This window comes from Myiozetetes cayanensis, unplaced genomic scaffold, assembly GCF_022539395.1.
Source record: "Myiozetetes cayanensis isolate MyiCay16 unplaced genomic scaffold, myiCay2020 scf1, whole genome shotgun sequence".
Taxonomy (NCBI): Eukaryota; Metazoa; Chordata; class Aves; order Passeriformes; family Tyrannidae; genus Myiozetetes; species Myiozetetes cayanensis.
In genome coordinates this window covers 63,520,400-63,545,501 of record NW_026086604.1, presented here as the reverse complement: position 1 = coordinate 63,545,501, position 25,102 = coordinate 63,520,400, and the positions used below count along the sequence as shown (strand labels likewise).

The following is a 25,102-nucleotide window of genomic DNA, read 5'->3' as shown; positions in this document are numbered from 1 at the left end:
TATGCTTCCAGTTCTAGCGGTGGCAGTGAAAATTCCAATGTCCAACTCAGACAACCCTTAGAGCATAAGCACCAACAGGCAGCGCGAAGATCAGGGTCTAAGAATAGCTCCCCACTTAGCAACAATGTTGCCACCTATGCTCAATTCCTTTCAGAAATCAGGAAGCACAAGAACTTTCCTTCAGTATAAATAACAAGTACAAATATCAACTTTCAAATTTGCAAATGGGAACCCTTTCAGATCTCTCTTTTGGTAGTCAATTGCAATTCTGCTTCTCAGAACAATGTTTCAACCAGATTCAGCTAACAAAAGAACACTTTTGCTGTTTCTTTTTGTAAATTATCAGAATCAATCTTCACTGTCTGATCATCCACACAATGATAATCCACTTGACAACTATGAGAACAGGAAAAATGCACTTGCAGCAATAAAAAAGCAAAATAAGTCAATCAGCAGGTCACATATATAGACTTCATAGAAGTCATATGATTCCCCCTTACCTGGGCATCATACTCCTCAGTTTTCTTTTCAGAGTCATTGTAGGTACCAAACTGCAATACATATAAAAAGCATTATCAAGTCAGAACATGGGGGAGAAAAGCACTTGCTGTCCAACTCCCTAAACTCAAGATTTAAACTGCAAACTAATCTGCTTAGTCATTAAGAAGGTAACAGTTCAAAATTCTTAAAAGCTTCTATGCAAGAGAGTTATACATCTGTGCTGTGCAGCCTGCTAAATATGGGGTAGGCAAAAAGATTAATTTTTCCTTTCATATTTTATACCAAACTTCCAGGACTTCTTTGCTTAGAAAAATGCTGTTGAGACAGCAGAATTCAGAAAGGAAAAGCAAGGTGAAGTAACTAAGATTTTGGCAGATACAGGAAGCCTCTATTAAAAACCATAACCATGTAGAGGCCAGTTCCACATGTCCAGAAACCGTGACTGCTTAAACACAGTTCCTTGAATATCGACAAAGGAACAACTAGAGCTTTCAGTTGCTCAAGGCAAAGACTTGAAGCAGTCAAAATTCCAGTACTTGTTGTGAAGTAAACACTGAAGATTAGACAACTGTTTCTCCTACCAACAAGATAAACTTTCAATGTAGATTGCAATTCCAAAAGATTACACTCGCATTAAAAAAAGTTAATTTGAATCCCTGCTGCCGCTGCATGCTCTGCAGTTGCAGGACTTAATTTTTACCCAGAACAATCATCAGAGTGTGCTGTCCCCAGAACATGACACATCTTCTATTAGTTCCACGTGGAGAAATTACACATACAGCTTCATGAAGAAGATACTTTCATATTTCAAACCACAATGTCAGTTAGGAGTGCCTTTCCAACCAAGTGTCAGGAACATGGTCCCACCTAGATTTAGCAGGACTGACAGAGAAGTTCTGGAGGTTCTCACACCATTATACAAATAGCTGCTTCTTCTACAGAGCTCAGAGAAAGTAGTAAGTTTGAAAATGCTCATCGTGCTTTTGGATTAAGCCCTTCATAAAGAGCAGACGTACACAGGAAACCTCTATGGTTTTTTTTTGAATCTTCATTTCACTAAAAGCCAAGTTGTACAGTAACATGAAAACGGATGACTCGAGAATGTAATCATTAATAGGGCAATGTCTACTATACCTGAAATTTGGGTATCAAGCCTTGCCACTTGATTGTCATCTTCAAGGCTTTCTTCACTTTCCATAGCTGTGATTAGCAAAACCAAAACATGCATATAAAAGATTATCCAGAGGAATGTCTTTTGTAGGATCCAGATAATTAGAATCAGATTCCAGAACACCTATTTCAAGCAACCATTGCATAAAGCAGCCAACAGCATGACTGCAGCCTCCTGTCTGTGTCTACACAAACCAAATGCCATGTCATCAGACAAGTACAACATTGTGAGCCTGAACTATTATGTCTCTGTACCAGATGATGTACTTTAAATGAGATAATATAGTCCTAGGATATCTGGATTGCAGCGCTTAGGTGGGGGTTGGATGCTCTCAGCACGAACACGCACCTGAGGCGTTTAGAGAATTCTCCAGCAGGCACCTGCCAAGCAAATTTTTCACGCTTTCGAGGTCAGATGGAGTTTGCAAGAACTCCAACAGTGACTAAGTTGGCACTCATATGGTCATTACATTTCAGTAGTGGACTACAAGCAAAAGTTAGTGAATCCACTGAATTGTTTGGCTACTTACTGTACGTCTGTAACAGCCTGACATAATGCAACCAAAGGGACACAATCTCCTCTGCCACTGAAAGCCACTTAAAAAATGTTGCAAGCGCAGCATGCTACAGCAGAATTTTCCAGTCACTAGTTTAGCATTCTTTTTCTACAATAAACTGTGGATGTTGCTGCAAACATTTGTATTTGGTTCTAAAGTTTTAAGAACTCACCTCAATAAGTGCACCAATGCCTGCTGGGATCAGTACCAATATACTTGTTTGTTCATCCAAAAGAAAAAGAAATATTACCACAGTACTAAAGCACCTCCAAAGCACTAGACAGAGAAAATGAAAACAAAAGGCTTATTAATATTTAAATGAACAGCTGAGGTGACAGAAGACTGCTGGCCTATTTAGTGTAGTACTGTCTTACACCGTGTAAGCATGAACTCCTGTATACATCTCGATATATCTAGCAGCCCGAGAAACAGACAGTGAACTCCAAGGAAATATGGAACAAAAACATTTTATGCAATCCTTATCACACAAGATGACAGAAAATTGGAACATTTATGGAAGACTTCTGTACTGCAGCAATTCAGCAATGTATCGCTACTATTATGAACTATCTTAATGGCTCTTGTTTCCAGGAAGCTGAAATGCTATGAGGTAATGTAATGTCAGTCTTTGAAACTCACAGACTAAATTAATGTTTGTAAATGTTATGTGATACATTTTATATACTGTCAAATACATCTATTTTATGTATTTGGTTTACTTATTTATATTTAAGTTGATTTTTCAGGTTTTGCAAAACCTTGGATGCTTGTAAGTGATTCCCAACTAATCCTTAGATCAAATATCCATCCCCCTAAGCAGGGACAAGAGGAGAAAATAGGTACAACACACTCAAGACATCAACAATTGTACTGTACCACTCCACACCAACTGCCTGTCAAACTTCTCCCTTAGGGTAAGAAGGAGACACAGGCAGAAAGGTGACTAAGGCTTGCTAATGAGAGGATGGAACTATTAATAGCTGAAGACTGATACTTTAACAGTAAAAGCCCCTTTGTTACTCAGTCTTTTCACTTTGACTATACTGCCTTATGAAACTGGCCATTGACACATAATTCTGAGATTCCATGAACCATTTTGAATTTTTGCTAACCTTCTGGCATACACATGCCAACAGCAATATAACTGCTTCAAAGAAAACCAAGTGCACTCTCATAAAGTCAGATCACTATGTTCCTTCATGTTTCTATATACAAGACAATTCAATCCTCCTATGCTCTCCTACTCCCCATGTCCCAGGAGTCTCTATTGCTCCTGTTTACATCAAAGCCCAAATCAAACAAGAGCATTACACTACAGCACTTTCCTCTCCCAAATATTTTGGAACCTGGGACTTGCAGCATTATCCATGATAGCACACTCCCTCTATCCACAGAACTTTTTTCGGTCCTCATGCTTTTCTCGGAGTACTTTTCTGTTCCTTCAGTAAGGAAAATAGGGTAACTGACTTAAGATTGAATTCTCAGTTGCAAGACAGTCAAACCTCAGAAGTGCCATGAGTGCTTAAAAGCAAGTAATACTGGAGCACAATGCTAACAAAGTTAGGACCATTTAACTGTATAGACTGTTAGCCATCTTTTTTTATACACAAAACCATCTCGTTTTGCTATCTTGGTGAATCTACAAAGTGTCAACTTAGGCTAAGACTGAAAACACACAGCATATAATTACACAGCATATGCACATCACTTTGCATTCTGGTCCATACCTGCTTTTGTAGACATCCCAGTCATACTCCTCTTTTTCTTCCAGAAACTTATGTCATTTTTGAATGCAAGGAAATCAAAGAGAAGCTGCAAATAGCAAGAAACATACCCATTTACTTGAAACACGCACTAATTAGAGACTGCCAGCTGAACTGTTAGAAATGCATTTAAAATGGAATTCAAGAAAAACCTGTTTTAGAAGCTTCAGAAATTAAAATTAAGTATCACAAATAAAAACTAAAAAGAAAAGCTGTTTTAGAAGCCCAGGCTCTAAAAGCAGTGCAAAATGACAGGAGGAATTTCAAATACTGCTTCTCTGCAATGCTGCACAAATCAGAGTACTGTAAAGAAGGTCAATGACCCAGTTCAGGGTAACACATTGTAGAGGGTGAAGAATGAGAACCCTGATGAACTGTGTACCTCGAGAGACCAGGGAAAGACTCACTAAATAAAGTTCAAAGTGCTCTGTATTGGACTGATAGTCACGTTAGGTTTGGATAACACTAAAACGTTTTTTAAAAAATCCTACAATATAGCATGTCAGGTTTCCTCTCTATTTTGTGACTAAGTTGACCTAAACTTCCAGGACATTTTAGAATTCATAGCAAGTTGTGGTTTTTTTAATTCAGTATTTTCATTCAATACATTTTTCAGTATTTATTTTAAGCATTCAGTGTACAACACAGATTCAAAAAAAAACTCAGGTCAGAGAATTTTGATGAGAAAGTTTGGGGGGGGCACTTTGTGGGGGGAGGTTGCCCTTTTTTTTTTGGTATTGTGGCTTTTTGTTTATTTGTTTGTTTCAGTTTGGTTTTTTGGTTTTGTTTTTGGTTGGTGGGTTGGGGTTTTGTTGGTTTGGTTTTGAATTTGGGTAAACGATGCATGAAAGTAAACAGTATCAGAAAAGCCTGTCCCAGTCTACAGATACCTTACAACCTGATAAACAGAATGGAAAAATTAAATTAATAAGCCTTGGAAATCTGATGCTTTTCAATCAAATTAACTGTATGTAATGTAAGTATAAGGAACATAGCAAACATTCCCAGCAAGTTCTTATCTTTCCCAAAGTATGGAAATTGTGTTGAGTGTAATTGTAGATTACAAAAAGATTCAGATTTAAACCAAGACATACACAATAACAAATAGGCATGACTGGAACCCTGTGCTCTGCACTTTACAGCAACATTTTTGGAGCAATTTATATCAGTTGATCGAAATTTCTCCAGGGATTAGAAGTCAGAGACTCAAACCTTACTATCACTGCCACAGCTATGCCACTGCAGCGGTAAACCTTGTGACATGTCAACAAAATTTGAACAAATGTTCACAGGCATATTAAATCTAGGGGCTTTGGTTCAACTCTAAATTTAAAAAAAATGTGATCATGAAGTTTATGTTTTATATTTCATCAAGATTGTTAGTTTTTATGTAATTATTCCAAATTTCTGTCTTATTTAGGATTTTTATAGCTGACTTGTACCAGAAAACACTTCCATTGCTCTACTGAAATTACTGTTTCCAAGACCAATTCTTAATAAATGAAACAACTGAAATTCAGACACCTGCCCCTTTTTTTTCCTTCCGAATATTATATAGTTCCTAAAAACTAAAGTCACTTACATGGAATGCTGCTACGAAGAATGTCAGAGCCAGAAAGTAAAGGTTAGTATCAACAAAAATTCCTTTTACTTCATCTGCATCCTTTTCTGAAAACCCTAAGAAAAAGAACAAATAATTATGCAAGAAGTACCAGACAGTTCATTGCTGTTATGCTAGAGTATGAAAGGAATCTTATGTTACCTGCACAAGTTTTGTTAAGAACAATCATAAATCCAAAACATGATGGAAACTGTATCGGTAAAACCCAAGTCTACCTATATTTTGGCAAGGTTTTGGTTTGCCTTAAACAAAACCCATTAGTTACAAGTCCTTAACTTGTGTTATTACAATGTGTTTTGTAACATGACTTTAAGATGTTGTGTGATTACAGACTAAGCTGACCACCTGACAGACAAATGGCAACACACAGGAAATCATTTTGGCCTAAGTGGGAAGAAAAAAGGTTATTCAAATTGGCCTCTGAACTTTAGTTTGACACACAAGAAGAGTTAGCTTCACATCAAAAGCTGAAAAGTCAGAAAAGGAATATACTGTAGAGGACAACAAAAGCCAGTGAGAAACACAGTTGTAGATCGAACGGTGTGATTCAAGTCTACAGTTCTCAGAAAATACACAAGGCTGCGTTTACGACACCGGTGCTAATTCTGACACTGGAGACTTCAGCACCAGTTTAGTTCACCATCATAGCAAGAAGAATGCACCCATTTTCAAGTGATTTTGGAGTCTTGCTACTATGGTGAGTTTTCTAGAAATTTTTCTGAAAGGAAAATTTCAAACCTTATGTTTCACTATCTACATAGAACAAGCAGCATGTTAGGCAAGCTGTTTTTCCAGGCAGAGGAAGCACTCCTAGGATAGGTCTTGCTATACACGTCCATCACACGACAACCAAGATATGGAACATGAAAATTTCAATAAGGCCATTCTGAGGGGGTTCACAAAAAAATCATGGAGAAGTGATGGTGGCCAAATGCCCTATACAAACTCTGAGCAAGTAGTTACTTGATTCTTTCAAGACCGTTATTTTTAGATGACTTACTTGCAGCTTCAATATATACTAGCCTGAGCTAAGGAGAAGCAGTTGGATTCTACTTGGGATGACTTTATTCCTTACTTGCCCTCTCTTTCCCAATAAAACATGAGAAAAGCTTAGACTGCAAAAGAAATGGAGAAAGTCTAGGTTCTCAGTGTAAGTTACACTGCACACAGGTTCTGTGTCTTACAACACTACATTCTGAAACCAGCACTGAACCAGAGCAGATTATTTTTTCCCAGAGGAATCAACGCATTAAGTGTTAAGTTGCCCATCATAAAATATTAGCTTAGAGATGACAGTGAGTAACCAAACCCTCTTGCCCTGACTAAATTTTGGTGAACAAAAAAATAACACTGAATAGTATGAAGGCAGCATTATGTCTGTTGGGAAACTAGCAGAATACTACAGTTATCTGTATTGGAAAAAATAAGGTAAACTGGGAAGAATATAAAAAAACATTACAATAACACAACACAGAAGCTTCAAAGTTCAAATTGCTCTCTGAAGAGATTAAAAAAAGAGGATCAGAAAGAATCCTACTCTCATACATCAACACCAGTTCAGTTACAACGTAGTTCCTTATAGGAGCAGAAAGAAGCCAACTACTGTCTTGTAAGAGAAAACTAAGTCAGCAAATATAACCCTGAAAATAAGATGTGGATTTTTTTAAGAGTGATGATTACATGCACAAAGGTGTGCATCAGTGGAACAAACAAAGACAGTAAATGTTTAGCTTGGCTATACCATCACCAACACAGAGCACGTGAAATTCAGAATGACAGTGTACACCTACCCCATTACATTTAAGCGAAACACAGAATTTAAGTTTCATACATGTAAAGCCTCTAGTTTATCTGAATTACCTTATAAATATGTAACTGAGCCAAAGAAGAGGTTAGACAGTTTTGGTGTCAGAACGGTATGATCAGAACCCAGATGATTCCTTCTTCATGCTTAGCTTGAACTCAGAGACTTTACTCTGCCTGACTGTATTTCACTGTAGATATATGGCTACACTGACCAGCTGTATAGAACTTGTATCAAAGTTTATGTTCCACTGACCCAGCTTTTCTGTTCCATGGATGATAGGGGATACCCATGGGGAAAACTCTCCTCTTGATTATGTCCTCTTATGCTTTTACAGAGTACTATCCAAATAAATTTCCTTTAAAAATGGCTGATTTACCTCTGTATTCTTGTTTCCTACAACATGTCAACATATATTTTCATCTTCAATTTAAAGTGAAACAATGCAAGATTTGTATGATGAGAAAAAAAAGTGTCATCTATGTACTTAAAAGAAACAATTGAGGGGACAGTTCTGGTTTTTGTCCTAGAGACACTGAAAATAAACATACCAAATTGCTGGAGGGAGTACACAGCATCCTGCATGTGGATCCAAAATCGGAGTTTTCCAAGAGATATTTTGTCATATGACACTGTAAGAGGTAGCTCTGTTGTTGAACGATTTATAACCTGTATTTCAAAAATATATAGATTCATTTTTAATAGCAGAAAAATGGCAACAATTACTTCCATTCATTTTTTTAAATACAGAAAGTGATTGTATCATGCTCTAATTTAATCATACAATTTTAAGAAGTCAGTTTTTTGAAAGGGAATAAGATCTTAGACTTCTATACCATGTTTGAAGTCTTTGGGTTTTTTTCCAAGAAATGTTAAACTACCAGTTTTTTCTGTTCAAGTTCTTACACCAACCTCACTGTTCCTGTATACAAATGCCTCTGAGATATGGGAAAAGCATACTTAAGGTAATTATTTTGACAGTACTTCTCTGAATGTAAATGCTGAGATTACCTAAACTAGAACATTAAACAAAAACAAACCCAAGTAAATTGCCACAGTCAGAACTTTAGCAAATTGAGGTTGGTTTTGAGAGAAACTGAAAAGGTGGGGAAGCAAGATGATGCTACTAGCTCAGACTAGTGAAAATACCACAGCAAAAGCTAAGTGAGATACTTTGTAATCTGAGGTGTCATAGAAACTTTCTTCTTGCCCCAAAAGAAATAAATTTCAGCTAGTTCTGCTGTATCATTTACACTTTAGTTAGATGAGAACTACTTTGGGACCCTTCAAGATGAGGAAAAAAATATCCTAAATTGCCTCAGCTCCTTCTGCATGATAGTTGTCCATCTCTCAAACATCCTCTCAGATATCAGAATTCTCTGCAGCTACTTCAGTACATATTCAGGCAGTATGTTTTACATTTCCAAGGATAGCTCAGGACTACAGATTGGCAGGCACTCTGCAACAGTTCAAGATCTATTGCTCCAGGCTCCTAATTACTCCCAATCATGATTCCCATCTCAGTCCTGCTACTCTACACTGTTTCTACAGTAATTAGTTATCTGACACTTATCCAAGATGAATGGGCTTCTTCTGATTCTTGTGACAGAGAAAATGGTTTTAGCCTCCCCATGTATCAGTCAGGTGTGAACTGGGGTTACATTTACTCTCCCATTCACTCTTTTCTTTAGTGAGTACAAATGAATCTCAATCCCACCACCCTCCCAAGACCCTGGAAGCTTTTCAGACCGCGGCAGAACATGCAGGTGTACTAGGGATACAAAGGGAAGCTGAGAAAGTTTTATGAATACAGCAGGAGAAAAGCTTGAGAAACTAGAACAGTGCCAGGAATCTCTGAACTGAATGGAACAAAGGAAAAACAAACAACAGGGTAAAACCAGTGTTGATAGACCTGACTGTAGGGAATGTTACCAAGATTCTACAGCTGTTTACCAAAAACGATATAAACATCTGCTTTTTTCTTTTTAAAGGATTCCTGTAATCTATATATTCTCATTCCAACTGCTCAGTCTACCAATGGTAGCATTAACATTTCTGGGAGAAAAGGAAAATAAATTTTATCTGTGGAGGACAGACAGGAAACAAAAATTTTACAAGTGTCTAGGTGGGCAGCATGCAGCAAGTGTACCTCAAACAAAGAACTACTAAGGAGTCAGGGGTAGCATAGGGAGAAAATCAGATTGCAATACAAGACAGAGACAGGAATTCTACAACAACAAAAGCAAATTAAATGGAGATAGAAGGATCAGAAGCATTAACTCTTTTTCAGTGAACAAATAAAAGTCGCAAGTGCTGCCTCACAACCTCAGTGTGAGTGTGATGGTTGCTAAGCCTTTCAAAACTCGAAGCTACCAAACCTCTGCAATACAACCTATTCTTGTAGTACAGCATCAGAGCACCACACATTACTTCTAGCACTCTACTTAATCAATACAACAAAACAGTGTGTATGGCAAATAAGTTCAGTAGTATGAATTTTAAAGTTTTCTCTTTACTAAATTCTGCACAATCCCCAAAATGCCAGCACTGCCAAGCACATTTAAAAACATGAGGAACACACCACCTCTGGACTGCAGTACTTACCACAGAAGACGTACATCTTGATCAAAATAATAGTCAGCTCACAATCTACACAGCCTAGCACAAGTGGGGAAAGTGCATCTTCAGCTCCATGACTTTAGGTCTGGCACAGCAAACAGACAGTATCTGTTCCCCTATTTACAGCCAAAGGTTAACCTGGCTACACAAAAGCAGTACCACCCTTTTCCCTTATTCTTTCCTGCTCTTCCCTTACCCCTCATTATCTCACAGTATGTTTGCTACAAGACCACTCTTTCTGCAGTGCTTGAGAGCAGTGTGGCCGGTCACTACTGAGGTGTCACAAAAGTCAGTGCTGGAGGGGAAGTTTGCTCGTTTTAATGGAGTGTCTTTGTAGCACTTTTCAGAATCTTCAATGACTTTAAGGCAGTGAGTTACAATAGCATTAATAGCGACCTGATGACAACTGCAGGAATGTCATTAGTAACATGAGAATGTGAATTTATTTGTAAACAGGGTACATGACTTGACCAGTTAGAAGTTCATATGAATGTATTGAACTGAATGATCTGTGATAAAAAACTTAAAACAAAAGATAACAACCACTAATAAAGACATTGCAAAAGTACACCCAAGGAAATATCGGATAAAACTATCTGCTATCAAGATGAGTAACAAATGCTCAGGAGTTTATTTTGTTGAACAACCTTGGAATGTTGTGGAACGGATACAAGTTCTTAAAGATTCTCCCCAACACTAAGTAGTAAAATTCTTTGAGCTAAAGTTAATGGAGAGACAATTTAGAAGGTCTATGGAAAGTTTACATCTACCATGGCTTCCATCTAGAAGATGAAGAATCCAAACATAATCATTTAACAGTTTTGAGACACTCCCCAAGACAGTTGGTCCCAGTGACTCCTAATTACCAAATTCCTGTCGGTACAACTGAAAAGAACTGCAAGGTTTAACTAAGAGCTGCTAAGATGAACATGTTTTAGATACAGGGGACTGCCATGTGTAACTCCTAGCAAAGGAACTGCATAATTTCCTACGAGAGAAGACTTGGACAAAAACTGAATACAGAAAATTAAATTAAATTTATAAAAAACTCTTTCTACTTTTTTTTTTTTTTTTTACTTCTGGAGTGACTGAACACTAAAACAAGGTGCCCAGGGAGGCTACAGCACCTCCATCCTTGCATATAACCAAAACTCAGCTGGAGAAAGTCCTGAGCAACTCGCTCCATGTGATCTTACTCTGAGCAGGGGCACTGGACTGGTAATCTCCAGAAATCCCATACAATTTTATCCTTCTGTAATTCCACTGATTATTGTAAGAGCACACAATCATTGGATGTACTGCAAAACCAAGCTTTCAGGTGCTCAAGTTGCTCTAATATGATAGAGAGCATTACCAGAAAATTTAAGCACAAGTGAATTTTGTGACGTTAAGAGAATAGCTACTGACTTATGTCCTTGTAACTCCACTATCTGCTGTGGATATGTGCATATGTTTATTTCCCTAGAAAATATCAGAAGCCACTCTGGGATGCTAACACAACTTCTTCAGCTTAGGGAGTCAAACTGCTCATGAGATTTCTGCCACAGCTGGTGCTATAGTGATGTCCTCCATATCCACCCAAAAGGCAGAAACAACGGAATCCAAATATCTTGTGGTGGAATAGAAGACAGTGCTTGGCAGATACTTCTGCCAGAAGGCAATCTCAAACCCAGATCCAGCTTCTGCAGTACCACAGTTGATCTCATTAAGTTACACTGTCATTGAGTTCTTTTGTGCATTTATACTTTTTCATTACAGCAAATAACCAATGAAAAAATCTTAATTAAAACAACAGTGAAGATTACTGTTAAAACTGTTAAACGTAATTAAAGATATTCTATTACTCACCATCAAATCTTTCACTCTGTTGCTTAGCTGATCAATAAATAATATTGGAAGGTAATGCACTGTCTTCCCCAACTGAACCCTAGGATGTTTAAACATGGATTTTATGACTGCAGTGATCTAAAAAGCAAACTACTTTTATTCAAATTAGCACTCATTCATCACTTTCAGATCTACCCATGTAGATATTTCCCACCATCTTTTTTGGCACATTTTCTTTTAATGCACAGCAAGAAATTAGCCACTGGCCTAGAATCTTTCTCTGAAAGATATTGGCATTAAAAATTTTTGTTTATTTTTACTCTTTTTTAGAAAAACAGAATAAGCAAATAAAAAGATAAATGAAATTGGCTGTGATGATGCTGAAGCTTTTGCATGACCGGGGTTGAGGAAATCTACAAGTCTGTGGAAGAGAAACATGCTGAAGTTTACTACCATGTAGTTGTATCCTTTGCCTCAAGTATCCCGCTCATATTGCAACAATAACAACTCTCCACCATCTTCCCCACTCCTCTGCACCTGGCAGGTCATCTACTGGGTCACCAACCTCACATGCTCTAGCATGAGGGCTGGTGTGCATACAAGGAGGCCAAATACTACTGCAGAGAGCACCCAAGGAGCAGAAATCTTCTCTGCCATGTCCTCCACAGAAGGTCTCATTTGGATTGTTCTACCACCTCACCAACGTGCATGAATCCAATAGAAACCACCCAACCTTCAAGCCCTCTACCAAGCTGATTAAAGCTATTTAGCAAATTATAACCTTTATGCAATTGCTTTGTCAGTATCTTAGAAAAGTATTTAGCCCAATGCTCTAAGAGAGACAAATTCTTAAGGTCTTCACTAGAAAACAAGTTATCTACACTGTGATGTTCTCAGTAAAAGTCTGTGGAACCAGCCTAAAAGAGCTTTTTAAAGCCTGAAAGTTGGATTTTAATTGTTGACAAAAGAAAGAAGTCTCTGTATATGCTAAGAAAGACTGCATACTAAATATACAAAGTACAACAGTAACACAAAAAAATACTACACTGAGGTTCAGAAATACTGCTTGGTTATTTAACCAAAGTGGTTTAGAGTTCTAGGTAATAACTACAATTAAAGCTATTGCTAATGGAATTGCAGCAGGTTATTTCATATCCAAACTATTTTCTGGGCAATATAATAACAAAATAGCACTGAAGCAAATCTAAACAAGACCAGAAAAAACATCCTCGTTCATCAACCCCAGTTCAAAAACCCCTTCTTGTTATGTGCCTATCCTAAAAAAAAACCCAACTTATCTAAAAAAAATTTATCTAAAACTATCCTAAAAAAAGTAGTAACTTTTTCTCTTCTGGCTGGAAAGCTATCCCAGAACCCCCATTGCTTAATCAGTCTGCTGATTAGGCAACTAAATCTGGATTTAACAGGATACTTGTAGAGAAAGGCATCATCATACAACAGCACAAGCCAATACAGCACTATTTATATGGTTGACACTGGAAGTGATTTAAGGAAGCTGTGAATAAAAGCTGCTGCCTGCATCTAGTGGTTATCCCTGCTTTTTACTACTTTCTTGAGAAAAATGACATAATGTAGTAATACATGCTGTCAAAGTAAAATAAAGCCAATTATAAAGGCACAAAAAAAAGATATCGTAGGAGACCACCTGTGCTTGTTCAGCATTTGGGGTTTGTACACGTAACGCAGATGAAGGATAAGTGGAAAGGGTCAAGGGACAGTAACTGCTCTAAAGGCTAGAAGGACAATTGGAGAACAAAGGGAGAAACTGTGGTAGAATTTTACTTGTATCTGCTTGTCTTACTATGATAACTCCTTACAAAAAAAAGTATTCTAAACTCTGACCTGCCCAGGAGCAAGGTATCTCCAATCAGGTTTTCTAGTACATAATAACTTAGTGATTTCTCTCTATGTAAAACCATTCAGAGCATCTATTCTTGTCTCCTAAGTGCCCATTTAAACATAAAATTACTAACAGTGGCCAGGGAGGATTTTTGAAGAAATGTGCCATAAGTTTATAATAACAAATCTATAAAAATTAAGTCATCAACTTACATTTTCATGTAACGATGAACATCAGCAGGGAGGGATGATCCATCAAACACAAAATCTTCCACCATGACATTCAAGGTTAATCTTGACCTCCAGTGAGAGACAGGTTCATCCAGAGCATTTGTCTGTTTTTCTGCTTCAATTTGCTTTAAAAGAAGAATAAAAATACATGCTGCTGAACAACACAAAATTTTGAATAGGATAATACTGTAACTCACTGAATCTATGGAGTTGTTAACTATATATAAAAAAGAAACCCATGAAGAAACACTTCACTTTAATTTTGACCAGATCAAGTATTTTGCTCAAATGCAACAGAGAAGATTGTAAAGGCCCACCATAATCTGACACTAAAAAACTGCAGTACCCTTGTTCATCAAGAATGAATATTCACCTGATAAATCTTCATGCCTTAGGAATGTGTACACTAGTAAGAAAAACTCACTCTGAAAACAGGACTGTACAGTAATCAGATGATACCTCAAAACAGTCAAAAGGATGTGGATGATTAACCAAAAAACATATCTGTTTTCATACGTTAGTCTGCTATTTTACAACAGCAACGCATATTATTTCACACGAATTCAATTCACTATAGAAAGCAGCACCATGCTGTTACAGAGCATGGATTCTACCATTCTATTACAGAGCAATATTTCTACCAAAAGCAGTGAATTCTTTAAGAAGTAATTAATGTTAACTAAGGCAGTGTTCTAATAACAGTGTTAAATAGCCAGTGTTAAAGAGAGAGCTCTGCCTCTGCTCTGCTGAGTGGTGTACTGTTAGCACACATGATAATCAAGGAGAGGAATTTTGATTTTTTTTTCCTCCATGATATCATTTTTACTTCAAAGACGCAAGCACGCCACATATTAACACTACAAGTGTCTATAAATGAAATTACTTTTTTTGCAGTTTTTCTTCTACGGATGGAAAAACTACCTACCTGTGTGGCTGATTCTCCAGTGAGCAAATTAATCTCTTCTGGTTTGGGGACCATGTACGTGGTAAGAGGGCTTACTATATGCACCTGCTTACCATCATGCCAAGGCAAAATGCCAGCATGATGAAGAAATACATATGCATATAACGTGCCATTATTTCGCGTTTTCTTTGGTACAGAGACATTCACTGTCCTAAAACACAAAATAAATACATTATGAGATGTACATGCTGAAATATTTAGCTATTATTAAACATTTGGGTTGCCTGGAACACAACAATTACTTCTGGCTAGTATGTCCTAATGACCCATGTCTGGACAGGATAATTTTTTATACTCCAGTATATATTACAATATATGCATTTCCAAAGTTTTACTATTATCCTAAGATAGTTTAATCTTTGTCCAATTCATACTTTATTGCCCTAGCTGACACAAGACTGCATCATCAATTCTTTTGTTGCTTTCTTCTACTGATAGACCATAGAGCCAAAATTATGACAACACTTGCAAAAAACAGCCTTCCATGTGCTGAATATGCATCATGGATTGTACAGACAATACAAAGTTTAAAAAGAAAATCACAAAGTTTTGCCATGCACTTTGCATTAATAAAATATCTTCTCAGCTATGGTATGCCAAGCACAGAACTCTAAATTGGAGCCCCAAACCATGAAGTCATTCCCCTTATTTTAGCCAAGACATCATTCTACTTGCAACCTTGCAGAATGCCTCCTCTGTTCCTGTAGTCTTGCTCATCTTATTCTACTCTCAATACTTTCAGTGGCTTAGCAGGCTTTCAGTAACACACTTTTTTAGTGTTGAAGTCTGTCTGAGATGAAGTGTAATAAGACCAACTTGCCCTTTAATCATAGAAAATTAAACTGCAGAACAATGTATTCTTTAAACACAGAAAATGCAGAAAGTGAAAAAAACTGGAGACTGTAATAAGAAAGTCATAAATAAGACAAACTATTTTAAACAACGATAAAAAAAGTGAGGCAGCAAATAGAAGAACAAGTAGTTCCAATAATTTTAATTGCACAGAGGCATATGTAGAGTGCAGTGTTATACTCAAAAATTTCTCTAAGGGCACAACCTTGGCATGAAGAATGTCCCCAAACCCTACACTACTACAGAAGAAGGTTTTGTTTTATGATTATTAGCACGGAAACAATTACGGAAAAGCATTTTGCTAAAACATGGGAAAGAACTCAGTTTGACTTCTAAGTTTTATTCCAGGTCTGAGGCCATGGTAATTAATAACAAAACATAATGTGTAGCCAGTGTACTGGTTGGAGGGAAGTCTCAACCATCTCTAGGCACTTTGACTTGAGATTTTTCCACTGTAAAGTCAATGTTACTATTATAAGCAAGGCACGCTTCTGTGAAATGTTTGTCTGTATGGCTGAAAACAGCACACTGATCCAAACTAACCAGTAGCTGACATTGGGGTTTAGAGATGTAACAAGAATTGATAGTATACACAAAATAGAAATTACAGATACCTGAGCTAAGTGATTTAAAGAAACAATGATGAAGAAAACTGAGGCAGCCAGCAAGGCAACATCCAGTTACTTTTTAACCACGTGCATTGTCTTCAAGAAGTTTACAAAGTGGTCTCCTAGAACTTGGGGGGGCTTCAGACAGAGAAGACCACCAAGACCATTGATGAAGACCCTCAGAAACCTTATAAGGATATGCATATTTGCTAATAAGTGTTGGGAAACTTCATGAATGTGTAACAGGAATGTGGGGAACGAAAAGTGAATAATCACGTAATGTTGACATACAAGCTGTAGCGGAGATACCTTAGTGTGCATTTTGGCAAAATGATGACCAATGCACCTCGACATGCTGTGCCCACGCAGTACGTTGTAATAAACGAATGCCCGATTTCTAAAATTCACAAATTCAGTCTTAGAGGTTTTTTAAGTGCTGCTTTTAGGCAACAGAATTGGTGACTGTGGTGGGACAACTTTGCCTGCTCTCCCATGGATTTGAGGGACATCTGGATCTCCAGACAGCACCGAGATTTTCTTGGGAAGAACCTCAGATCCCCAAACCAGTCTGCGACACAGGTAAGATGCCTCTGCATTTTTAAAATAAGGCATTTTTCAGGTTTACCAAAATAAGTTGTGTGGATCTTTTTTATGTGTTGTGTGGAGTACTTGGTAACTGGTAATTTGTATTTTGTATTTTGGTATGTTGGATATTAATTTGGGAGTCTGGACTCATTGGTTTATTTGCTTTTGGAACCAGTATTTGGTTTATTTTGTATTGTGGGTTCTTCAGGTTCCAAAGAAGGAAAAGAAATCACCTTTGGGTTGTATTTTGAAACACTGGAGAGAAATGGGAGGGACCCCTGGAGGGACAGCTAAAATTGCTGGCCTGGGTGGCCAATGTAAAGAAAAAAGCCTGCAGGCAAAAGCATTGCTTGCTGCTGAGCTGGAAAAGAGGCTGCAAGCAGAGGCATTGCTTGTTGCCCAGCATGATCATATCCAAAAGCTTCATGGAGCTTTGGAATGCGCATGAGAGAATCTCACAGGAAGATCTGCAGGATGCAGAACCTGTAATGTTCTCTGAAACACGATCTTGTAACTAAAACTTACTGCGTTCATTGGAGGAGCTGAGAGACGGTAAAAGCAAGCCTGTTGTTCTGATAAGGAGCAATACGTAATGTTTGCACTGACATCTGATGACGACACAGTAGTATGTCGACCCTTAATTAAAGTTGAAACCTCAAATGATTGCCAGGGTCAGCAAATGGCTACTAAAACAGTGCCACGTACAGCTACCGAGATATCAAAGCCCGGCCATAAATAGGGTGAGATTGAAATCCAGTCAATATTAATGCAGTAGGATGCTGAGAAGCCGGATTCACTTCCCAGATGGCAGCCAATCACTGGAGTAAACTGAGCAAGTGTTATCTGCATAACAGAAAAGACTAATTAATGGCTCCAGGGCAAGAAGCCCTGCTAAAAACCCTAAAAGAAACCCAGTAAAAGCAGCAGTGGTTTGCTGAATTTTTACAAGTAGTCTAACTCCTTCCGAACATGAAATTAATCAAAGGAGATCCCCCTGAAAAGATGGGGCAAGCAAGAATAACAGTGTAGCAAACACTTAATGAAATAGAAATAAAACTCCACCTGAGACATACCAAGTTCACGCAGTTAAACTTCATTCACTAAGGGATAACTTGTCAGGGAAGTTTGTGTTGTTTTCTTTTTCTAGGAATGGCAGCACCCACCCCCTCAAATATCAAAGGAACCAGCTCAGACTGGGGAAACTGCCAGGGGATTTACAGGCCAAGATGTGATAACCATTTTTCCCTTAGGATCTGTCACCTTTGTGAATCTCAGCATTTCAAACTCAAGTTACTGGTTTAATAGTATTATACTGGCCTTCCTTTTAATAATTGATCTGTATTGGGCCGAATTTTCAGTTATCTTTTTATAGGAAACTGTCAACAGATGAGACAGAGCTGTGTGAAACCGATGAAACTTTTAATTGCTCCATAATTGGTTGTATTATAAATTTATTAATTATTGTGATTTCTTTGTGTTTGTGAAGCCTAACCTTGCTTCATGCATATTTCTGTCCATGTAACTACTAGTTAGGATACATGTTTCAGAATTAAACAAGGAACTCTGACACCTCAGATTCTACTAGTTCAGACACTTACCTTTCAAATTTGGACTCAATATCAAAGTCCTCCACATTCAAAACGAGATCTATGTTACTCTCAGCACCAATGCTTGACCTTGTGGTAGTATACACGCTTAACTGAAATCAAAACACAGCATGAAGAAATCAGAGTATGGAAATATTAAATCCATGCATTGCTATGCCTAAAGTACAGGTCTGTATTTCAGCTTCACTAATTCCCCAGTCACAGGAAGGTTATATACATAGACAACAATGTACCCAAAAAAAGTCTTAACGCAGCTTTCAGCTCCTTTTGGGGACAGAAATACATGATAACACAGCCACTAAGTACATTTTAAAAGGATGACCTGTCCTGGAAGTTGAAGGAAGTGGAGCTATTTCACAAAATAACAGAATTGTTAGGGTTGGAAGGGACCTCTGGAGATCATCAGTCCAACTCCTGCTGCCAAGGCAGGGTCACCCAGAGCAGGTGACAGAGGAATGTGTCCAGGTGGGTTTGGAATGTCTCCAGAGAGGGACACCTCACAACCTCCCCGGGCAGCCTGTTTGAGTGCTCTGCCACCCTCAATGTAAAGAAGTTCTACATCACGCTGAGCTGAAACTTCTCATGTTTTAGCTTATGGCCATTGCTCCTTGCCCTGTCGATGGGGCACCACTGAAAAGAGCCTGGCACCGTCCCCTTTGACACCTGCCTTTGAGATATTAACGAGCATTAATGAGATCCCTTCTCAGTCTTCTCTAGACTAAACAGGCCCAGCACTTCTCCCGCAACGCTGCTCTACCCAGGTGTGTGTGCCAACAAGCATAAGAAACCCATAAAAAACCCAAACCCCAATAACGCTTTCACCCTCCCCGTGCCAGCAGCCACGGGCGCTCTGCCCAGGGCAGGGGCCGAGGGCAGTGACACGGGGGAGAGGCGGAGCCGAGGAGCCCGCGACACCGAGGGGCCGAGGTCGGTCCCGGTCCCGGTGGCGCTCACCTGCAGCTTGGGCCTCCGCGCCAGGTAGGGCCAGACGCACCCCCCGGCAGCGCCGGCCGCCGCCGCCGCCGCCGCCGCCGCGCAGGGCCGCGTGTAGACGATGCCGTACATGACCCAGCAGGTGTGTGCCACGTACACGGCGAACACCCCCACCACCAGGCTGGTGAACGAGCTGCGGCTCAGCATGGCGGCGCTGATGGCGGACGCCGCCCCCGCCCCCCGCCGCAGCCCGCGATCGGGATCGGGATCGGGATCGGGATCCGCCGCCGGGTCCGCCGCCGCTCGCGCATCCCCCGCGCGCCGCCCGCCCCGCCCCGCCCCGCTCGTCACGTCCGGCGGGCGCGGGGAGCACCGCCCCTCCCCCACCCCCCTTCCAATCCTTCCTTCCTCCCTTCCCGGTGAGCGGCGGCGGGAGCGGCGCGCGCCCCGCAGGGATGGAGTCACGGCGGCCGCTAGGGGGCGCTGTGGGCGGGGCCCCGCCCCCGGGACGGCCCAGGGCTTAGGGCCGGTGACGGTGATGGCAGCGGTGGAAACGGCGATAATCCCGGGAATCGCAGGAGCGGTTAGGCTGGGGAACACCTCTGAGATCGCCGAGTCCGACCTGGGACTGAGCGCCACCACGTCAACTAGACCGTGGCACAAAGTGCCGCGTCTGGTCTCCCGTGAAATACCTCCAGGGGCGGTGACTCCACCGCCTCCTATGTTTAACCACTCTTTCTGTAAAGGAATTCCTCCAAAGGTCCAACCTAAACCTCCCCTGTAGCAGCTTGAGACCATGTCCTCTCATCCTATTGCCAGTTGCCCGGAATAGGCAACTGCCCCCCTACCTGTCTACAGCCTCCTGTCAGGTAGCTGTAGAGAGTGCTAAATCACCCCTGAGCCTCCTCTTCCCCAGGCTAAACACCCCCAGCTCTCTCAGCCACTCCTCATAGGACTTGTGCTCCAGATCTTTCATCAGCTTCGTTGTCCTTCTCTGGACCTGCTCCAGCACTTCAATGTCCTTCCTGACCTGAGGGGCCCAGAACAGGACACAGGGCTCAAGGTGTGGCCTCGTACACGAGTGCCAAGTACAGGGGAGAATCACTTCCCCGGTGCTGCTGGGCACACGATTGCTGACACAGGCCAGGATGCCATGGGCTGTATCATCATGCTGGCTCATGTTCGGCTGGCTGTTGACCAGCACCCCCAGGTAATAATAACAACAGTAACAACAATTGTTGTAATAATAGCAGTAATAATTGTTGTAATAATAACAGCAATAACAATAAATGTAAAAATAAAAATATCCTTTGGCAGTCTAACAAAAAAATTACCTTTGATACGCAGTCACAGACTGCAAGGTAGTGTGATAGCTTGAAAAAAAAAAAGTCAGGGAAAGGAAAGGAGCACCACTTCAAGGCCAGGTTGGATGGGGCCCTGAGCAACCTGGTCTAGTGGAAGGTGTCCCTGTCCACAGCAGTGGGGGGTTGGAACAAGGTGTTCTTTCATGTCACTTCCAATCCAAATCATTTCTGTTCAACTCTGCCTGGTGTGGCCTCACCTTGAATCCTGTGTGCAGTTTTGGACAGTGCAATAAAAGAAAGATACTAAGCTCTTAGAGAGCATCCAAAGGAGGGCAAGAAAGATGGTGAAGGGCCTTGAGGGGAAGCTGTATGAGGACTGGCTGAGGTCACTTGGTCTGTTCAGCCTGGAGAAGAGGAGACTGAGGGGAGACCTCACAGCTGTGTACAACTTCTTCATGAGGGGAAGAGGAGGGGCACGCACTGGTATCTCCTTTGTGGTGGTCAGTGACAGAACCTGAGGGAATGGCCCTGAAGTTGTGTCAGGGGAGGTTTAGCTTGGATATTACAAAAACACTCTTTACCCAGAGGGTGTTTGGATGCTGGAACAGGCTCCCCAGGGAAGTGGTCACAGGACCAAGCCTCATGGAGTTCAAGAAGCATTTGGACAATGCTCTCAGGCATATGGTGTGATTCTTGGGAATGGTCCTGTGCAGGGTCAGGAGTTGGACTCAATTATCCTTGTGGGTCCCTTCCAACTAAGATTTTGTGATTTTGTGAACAGGAGCAAACAGTGAAGGGTGGTGGCAGAACCCAGAAGGTGTCCATCCGTCAGCAGCTGAAGAAGCAGCCTCTGGGCAGCGTGCCTGCCAAGCAGTCACACTCTGCTCTTGTAGGCCTGAGCTACCAAACATTGTCCCTCAAGGTAGCTGGGAAGGTTCTTCCAGCCCTTTGCTGGGAGAGGAAAGGGAGTGTTTCTTGTGGTCCTTGTACATGCTCGTATGGGGGCAGTCAGGAGAAAGTGGTGGTGTGGATATGCACCTCAAGTACACCTCAGCTCAGGGGCTCAGGCACAAGGCATACTGGGGCAGAAGAGGCATAAGCATGCGTTAGAGATGACTGCTCAGTGAGGTGGCACAACCAGGAGTTTCCCTGCAACACAGACAAGGGAGAAAACAGGCATTCAGGCAGGTGAAGGGCTCAGGCAGTCTAGGGCGTTACCGTAAGTGCGTGCCAGGTTACGTGGAGCTTTGAAATACCATGGGAGAATATGAAGACGGATATCTTTTTTAAGAGAAGTGAGTGTTAGAGAAAGGTGGAAAGATGAAGATGGAGAAGAAGGCATGATGTGCAAGTCTCACAGCTCATGCTGCTATCTTAGGAGAGACCATGTCACCTGAAAAGATGCCTAAACAAGAGAGCAGCAAGGAGAGGATGGCTGCAGATTTAGAACTCCATCGGTTCCCTATTGATCCAAGCAGCTCAGTGGCAGGAGACACTGGCAGTAGAGCTCTTCTGCCAGGGCAGAGCAAAGCCAGGGCTACAGCCTGTCACCTCTAGCAGGCCTCATGATACTCTGAGGCATGCAGCAGGGAAAAGCGGGGTTACATTGAGATGGTATCACATAGGGGAATCTTTACCTCTGGAAGAAAGAAATCTTCCATGCATTTTGTGCATTTACACGTCTGTAATATTTAAATTACGTCAATCACTTCCATTTTGTAATGAATAAGCATTTGTGAAAGTGTACCACACTCTGATTGCATCCTCTAGCATTAATTGAATAATCTTCTAGTTTAATTTACTTTCATAATACAGAACACTTAAGTTATTTGCATTTTAGAGCAAAAGAAAAAGCAACAATATATTTAAGCAAAAGAAGTTGAGGTTTTAAAGCTTTTCATGAGAAAGCATGCCACATAGCTGCATGACTAGCAGGACTTACTGAAATAACTAGATTAAACTGTGGTTTAGACAAATATAATATTCAATCTTTTTTATTACTTAGAATGAAATTACATGCATTTGCTATCAGCTACAGGTGTCTATTCTTCCACACAAAAGACCAAAAAGACTCTTTCAGGCAAAAGAAAATACTCAAAATCTGCATCCATGTCTATCCTGGTTTCAGCTGTGCTAGATTTTCTTCCTAGTAGCTGGTATGGTGCCATGTTTTAGGTTTAGTATAACACTGACAACACACTGATGTTTTGGTTGTTGCTCAGCAGTGCTTGCCCCAAGTCAAGGGCTTTCAGTGTCCCATGCTCTGCCAGTGAGGAGGTGAACAAGAAGCCGTGAGGGAGCATAGCTGGGACAGCTGACCTGACCTGTCCAAAGAGATATTCCATACCACAGAGCATCACGCCCAGTATGTAAATGGGGGGAATTGGCTGGACTGGGCCAATTGCTGCTTAGGGTCAGGGTCTGACATCGATCACAGGGTGGTGAGCTGTGCATCACTTGTCTTTCTTAGGTCTATTTCTCTCTTTTTGTTGTTTCCCTTTTCATTACAATTACTATTATATTATTATTATAATTTATTTAAATTATTAAACTCTTTTTATCCCAATCCATGGGCTTTACCTTTTTCCCATTGTCCTCCCCATCCCAAGGTGGGGGTGTCAGTGGCTGCATGGTACTTAGTTGCTGGTTGGGATTAAACTGTAACAGTTCTTTTTGGCATCTGATGTGGGGCCCAATGGGTCGAGATAACAAATCAGACAAGAACACATTAGAACAAATATAAGTATTCATTATTAGTTTAATAGTTGCTGGTTGCACTGTTGATTTATTTGCTCTCAGAGTTGGTGTGCTTGCTCTTAAAGTTATGTGATGCCTTACTTGCAGTCTGTGTTCCCTGTTTTGCCCTTAGACACAAGAAGAAACGGACATGAAAGTCTTGTTTAGTAAAGGAGAACAAAGCGAGGTCACCACAAGAATAGGAAGAAGAGGCAGAACAAGGTGGGGCCTTCCAACATTAGGATTTGCATGTAGCAAATGCCACCTGGGTAATCAGCACTAGGGGATCTGCCAGCTGGGCTGGCCCTGGTCAATCAAAACTTCCACCTACTGTAGAAGGGGATGAAGTTCCTGTAGTGCGTGTAAAAGATATGCTGGGGAAAACAATCCAGGTTACTCCTACCTCGGGCAAAGGAACACCCATCTGTGGGACTGCTGTTGCTCAAGGACCTGGGTGCACTTGCTGGGTAATGTGCAAGGATTAGGAATTACAATGTGTACCTTAAGGGGATTTGATTTTGGATGAGAATAGCCAGTGAATGAAATTCTATGTTAATTGCTATATAACAATGTATAATCACTTCTGTAGTGACTATATGCTCATCAGTGCATTGTCTCTGCCACTCCAATTTGGGAACTTTATCCTGACTGTTCTTATCTCAACACACAGGTTTTCTTTTCTTTCCCCCCAATTCTTCTCCTCTTCCCACCAGGGGTGAACAAGCAGCTGCATGGTACTTAGCCGCCAGCTGAGGTTAAATCACAACTCCATCACTTGAAATTAGAGAATAACACTAAGAAAAACACTAACAAGTCTTCCCTTGAAATCTTCACATCATGATAAATGTAGGTAATTTATCTGGTAAGCTTCCCCAGTATTGTATTCTTAATGGTTCAGCTTATATCCACGGGACCTCAGAGGATGCCTTTTTTCCACCTTCCATTATCAAGTTCTCAGGTATGTAGGCATCTGAAGTGTTTGATACATTCTTGGCTATTCCCTGGATAAATAAAAGTAGCCAGAGCTACTTCAGTCTAATTTAGACAGCCTTATTCTCCAGAATCGTGGAGCACCTTTTCCAAATATTTTTTGATCTTTCAATATTCTTCTTTGATCTTTCAATATTCTTCTTTAAGCACACAAAATAGAACTGGAGTCAAGATTGCTGCCATACAGGGATTGGTTTGTGGTTTTTTTTTTTTCCTCCACACCAACCTCCCCCTTAAGCCCCTGTATTTCATGCTCCCAGTTGTCAGGTAAAGAAACACTCTTTTCCTATACACACTGACAGAGAATATGTATAAACAAAGTAAACCTCAACATATACAGACTCAGTCTTATTCACAGTTATGGTTTGTATCCTTTCTGTTATTGTAAACCTTGTTGTTTATAAAAAAATCTAAAACAAAATCCAGAGAAAACCAAACATTTTTTCTTTCATTTTTAATTTGGCTTCACGCTGAAAATTCAATTTACAAGCCATTCATGAGGAAAATGTCCAGTTGGGAAGAATGAGCCATGATTGTGTAATCAACTCATCAACACTTGTAGTGTATCAT

The 25,102-nt window shown here is 40.4% G+C and overlaps 1 protein-coding gene across 1 annotated transcript in view; it reads right to left on the bottom strand.

Annotated features, from left to right (window-relative positions):
* CLPTM1L (CLPTM1 like) overlaps window positions 1–19,773 on the bottom strand; it is a 28,675-nt gene extending 8,902 nt beyond the window's left edge. The window contains exons 1-11 of the mRNA XM_050326436.1: window positions 19,524–19,773; window positions 18,561–18,661; window positions 14,879–15,068; window positions 13,936–14,078; window positions 11,884–11,962; window positions 7,968–8,085; window positions 5,574–5,668; window positions 3,956–4,040; window positions 2,401–2,504; window positions 1,636–1,701; window positions 501–551 (exon numbers count right to left, since the gene is read on the bottom strand). Of these exons, the coding sequence (XP_050182393.1) occupies window positions 501–551; window positions 1,636–1,701; window positions 2,401–2,504; window positions 3,956–4,040; window positions 5,574–5,668; window positions 7,968–8,085; window positions 11,884–11,962; window positions 13,936–14,078; window positions 14,879–15,068; window positions 18,561–18,661; window positions 19,524–19,709 (1,218 nt within the window). The 5' untranslated portion in view covers window positions 19,710–19,773. The remainder of the gene's footprint in view (window positions 1–500; window positions 552–1,635; window positions 1,702–2,400; window positions 2,505–3,955; window positions 4,041–5,573; window positions 5,669–7,967; window positions 8,086–11,883; window positions 11,963–13,935; window positions 14,079–14,878; window positions 15,069–18,560; window positions 18,662–19,523) is intronic.
* Between the last annotated feature and the right edge of the window lie 5,329 nt (window positions 19,774–25,102).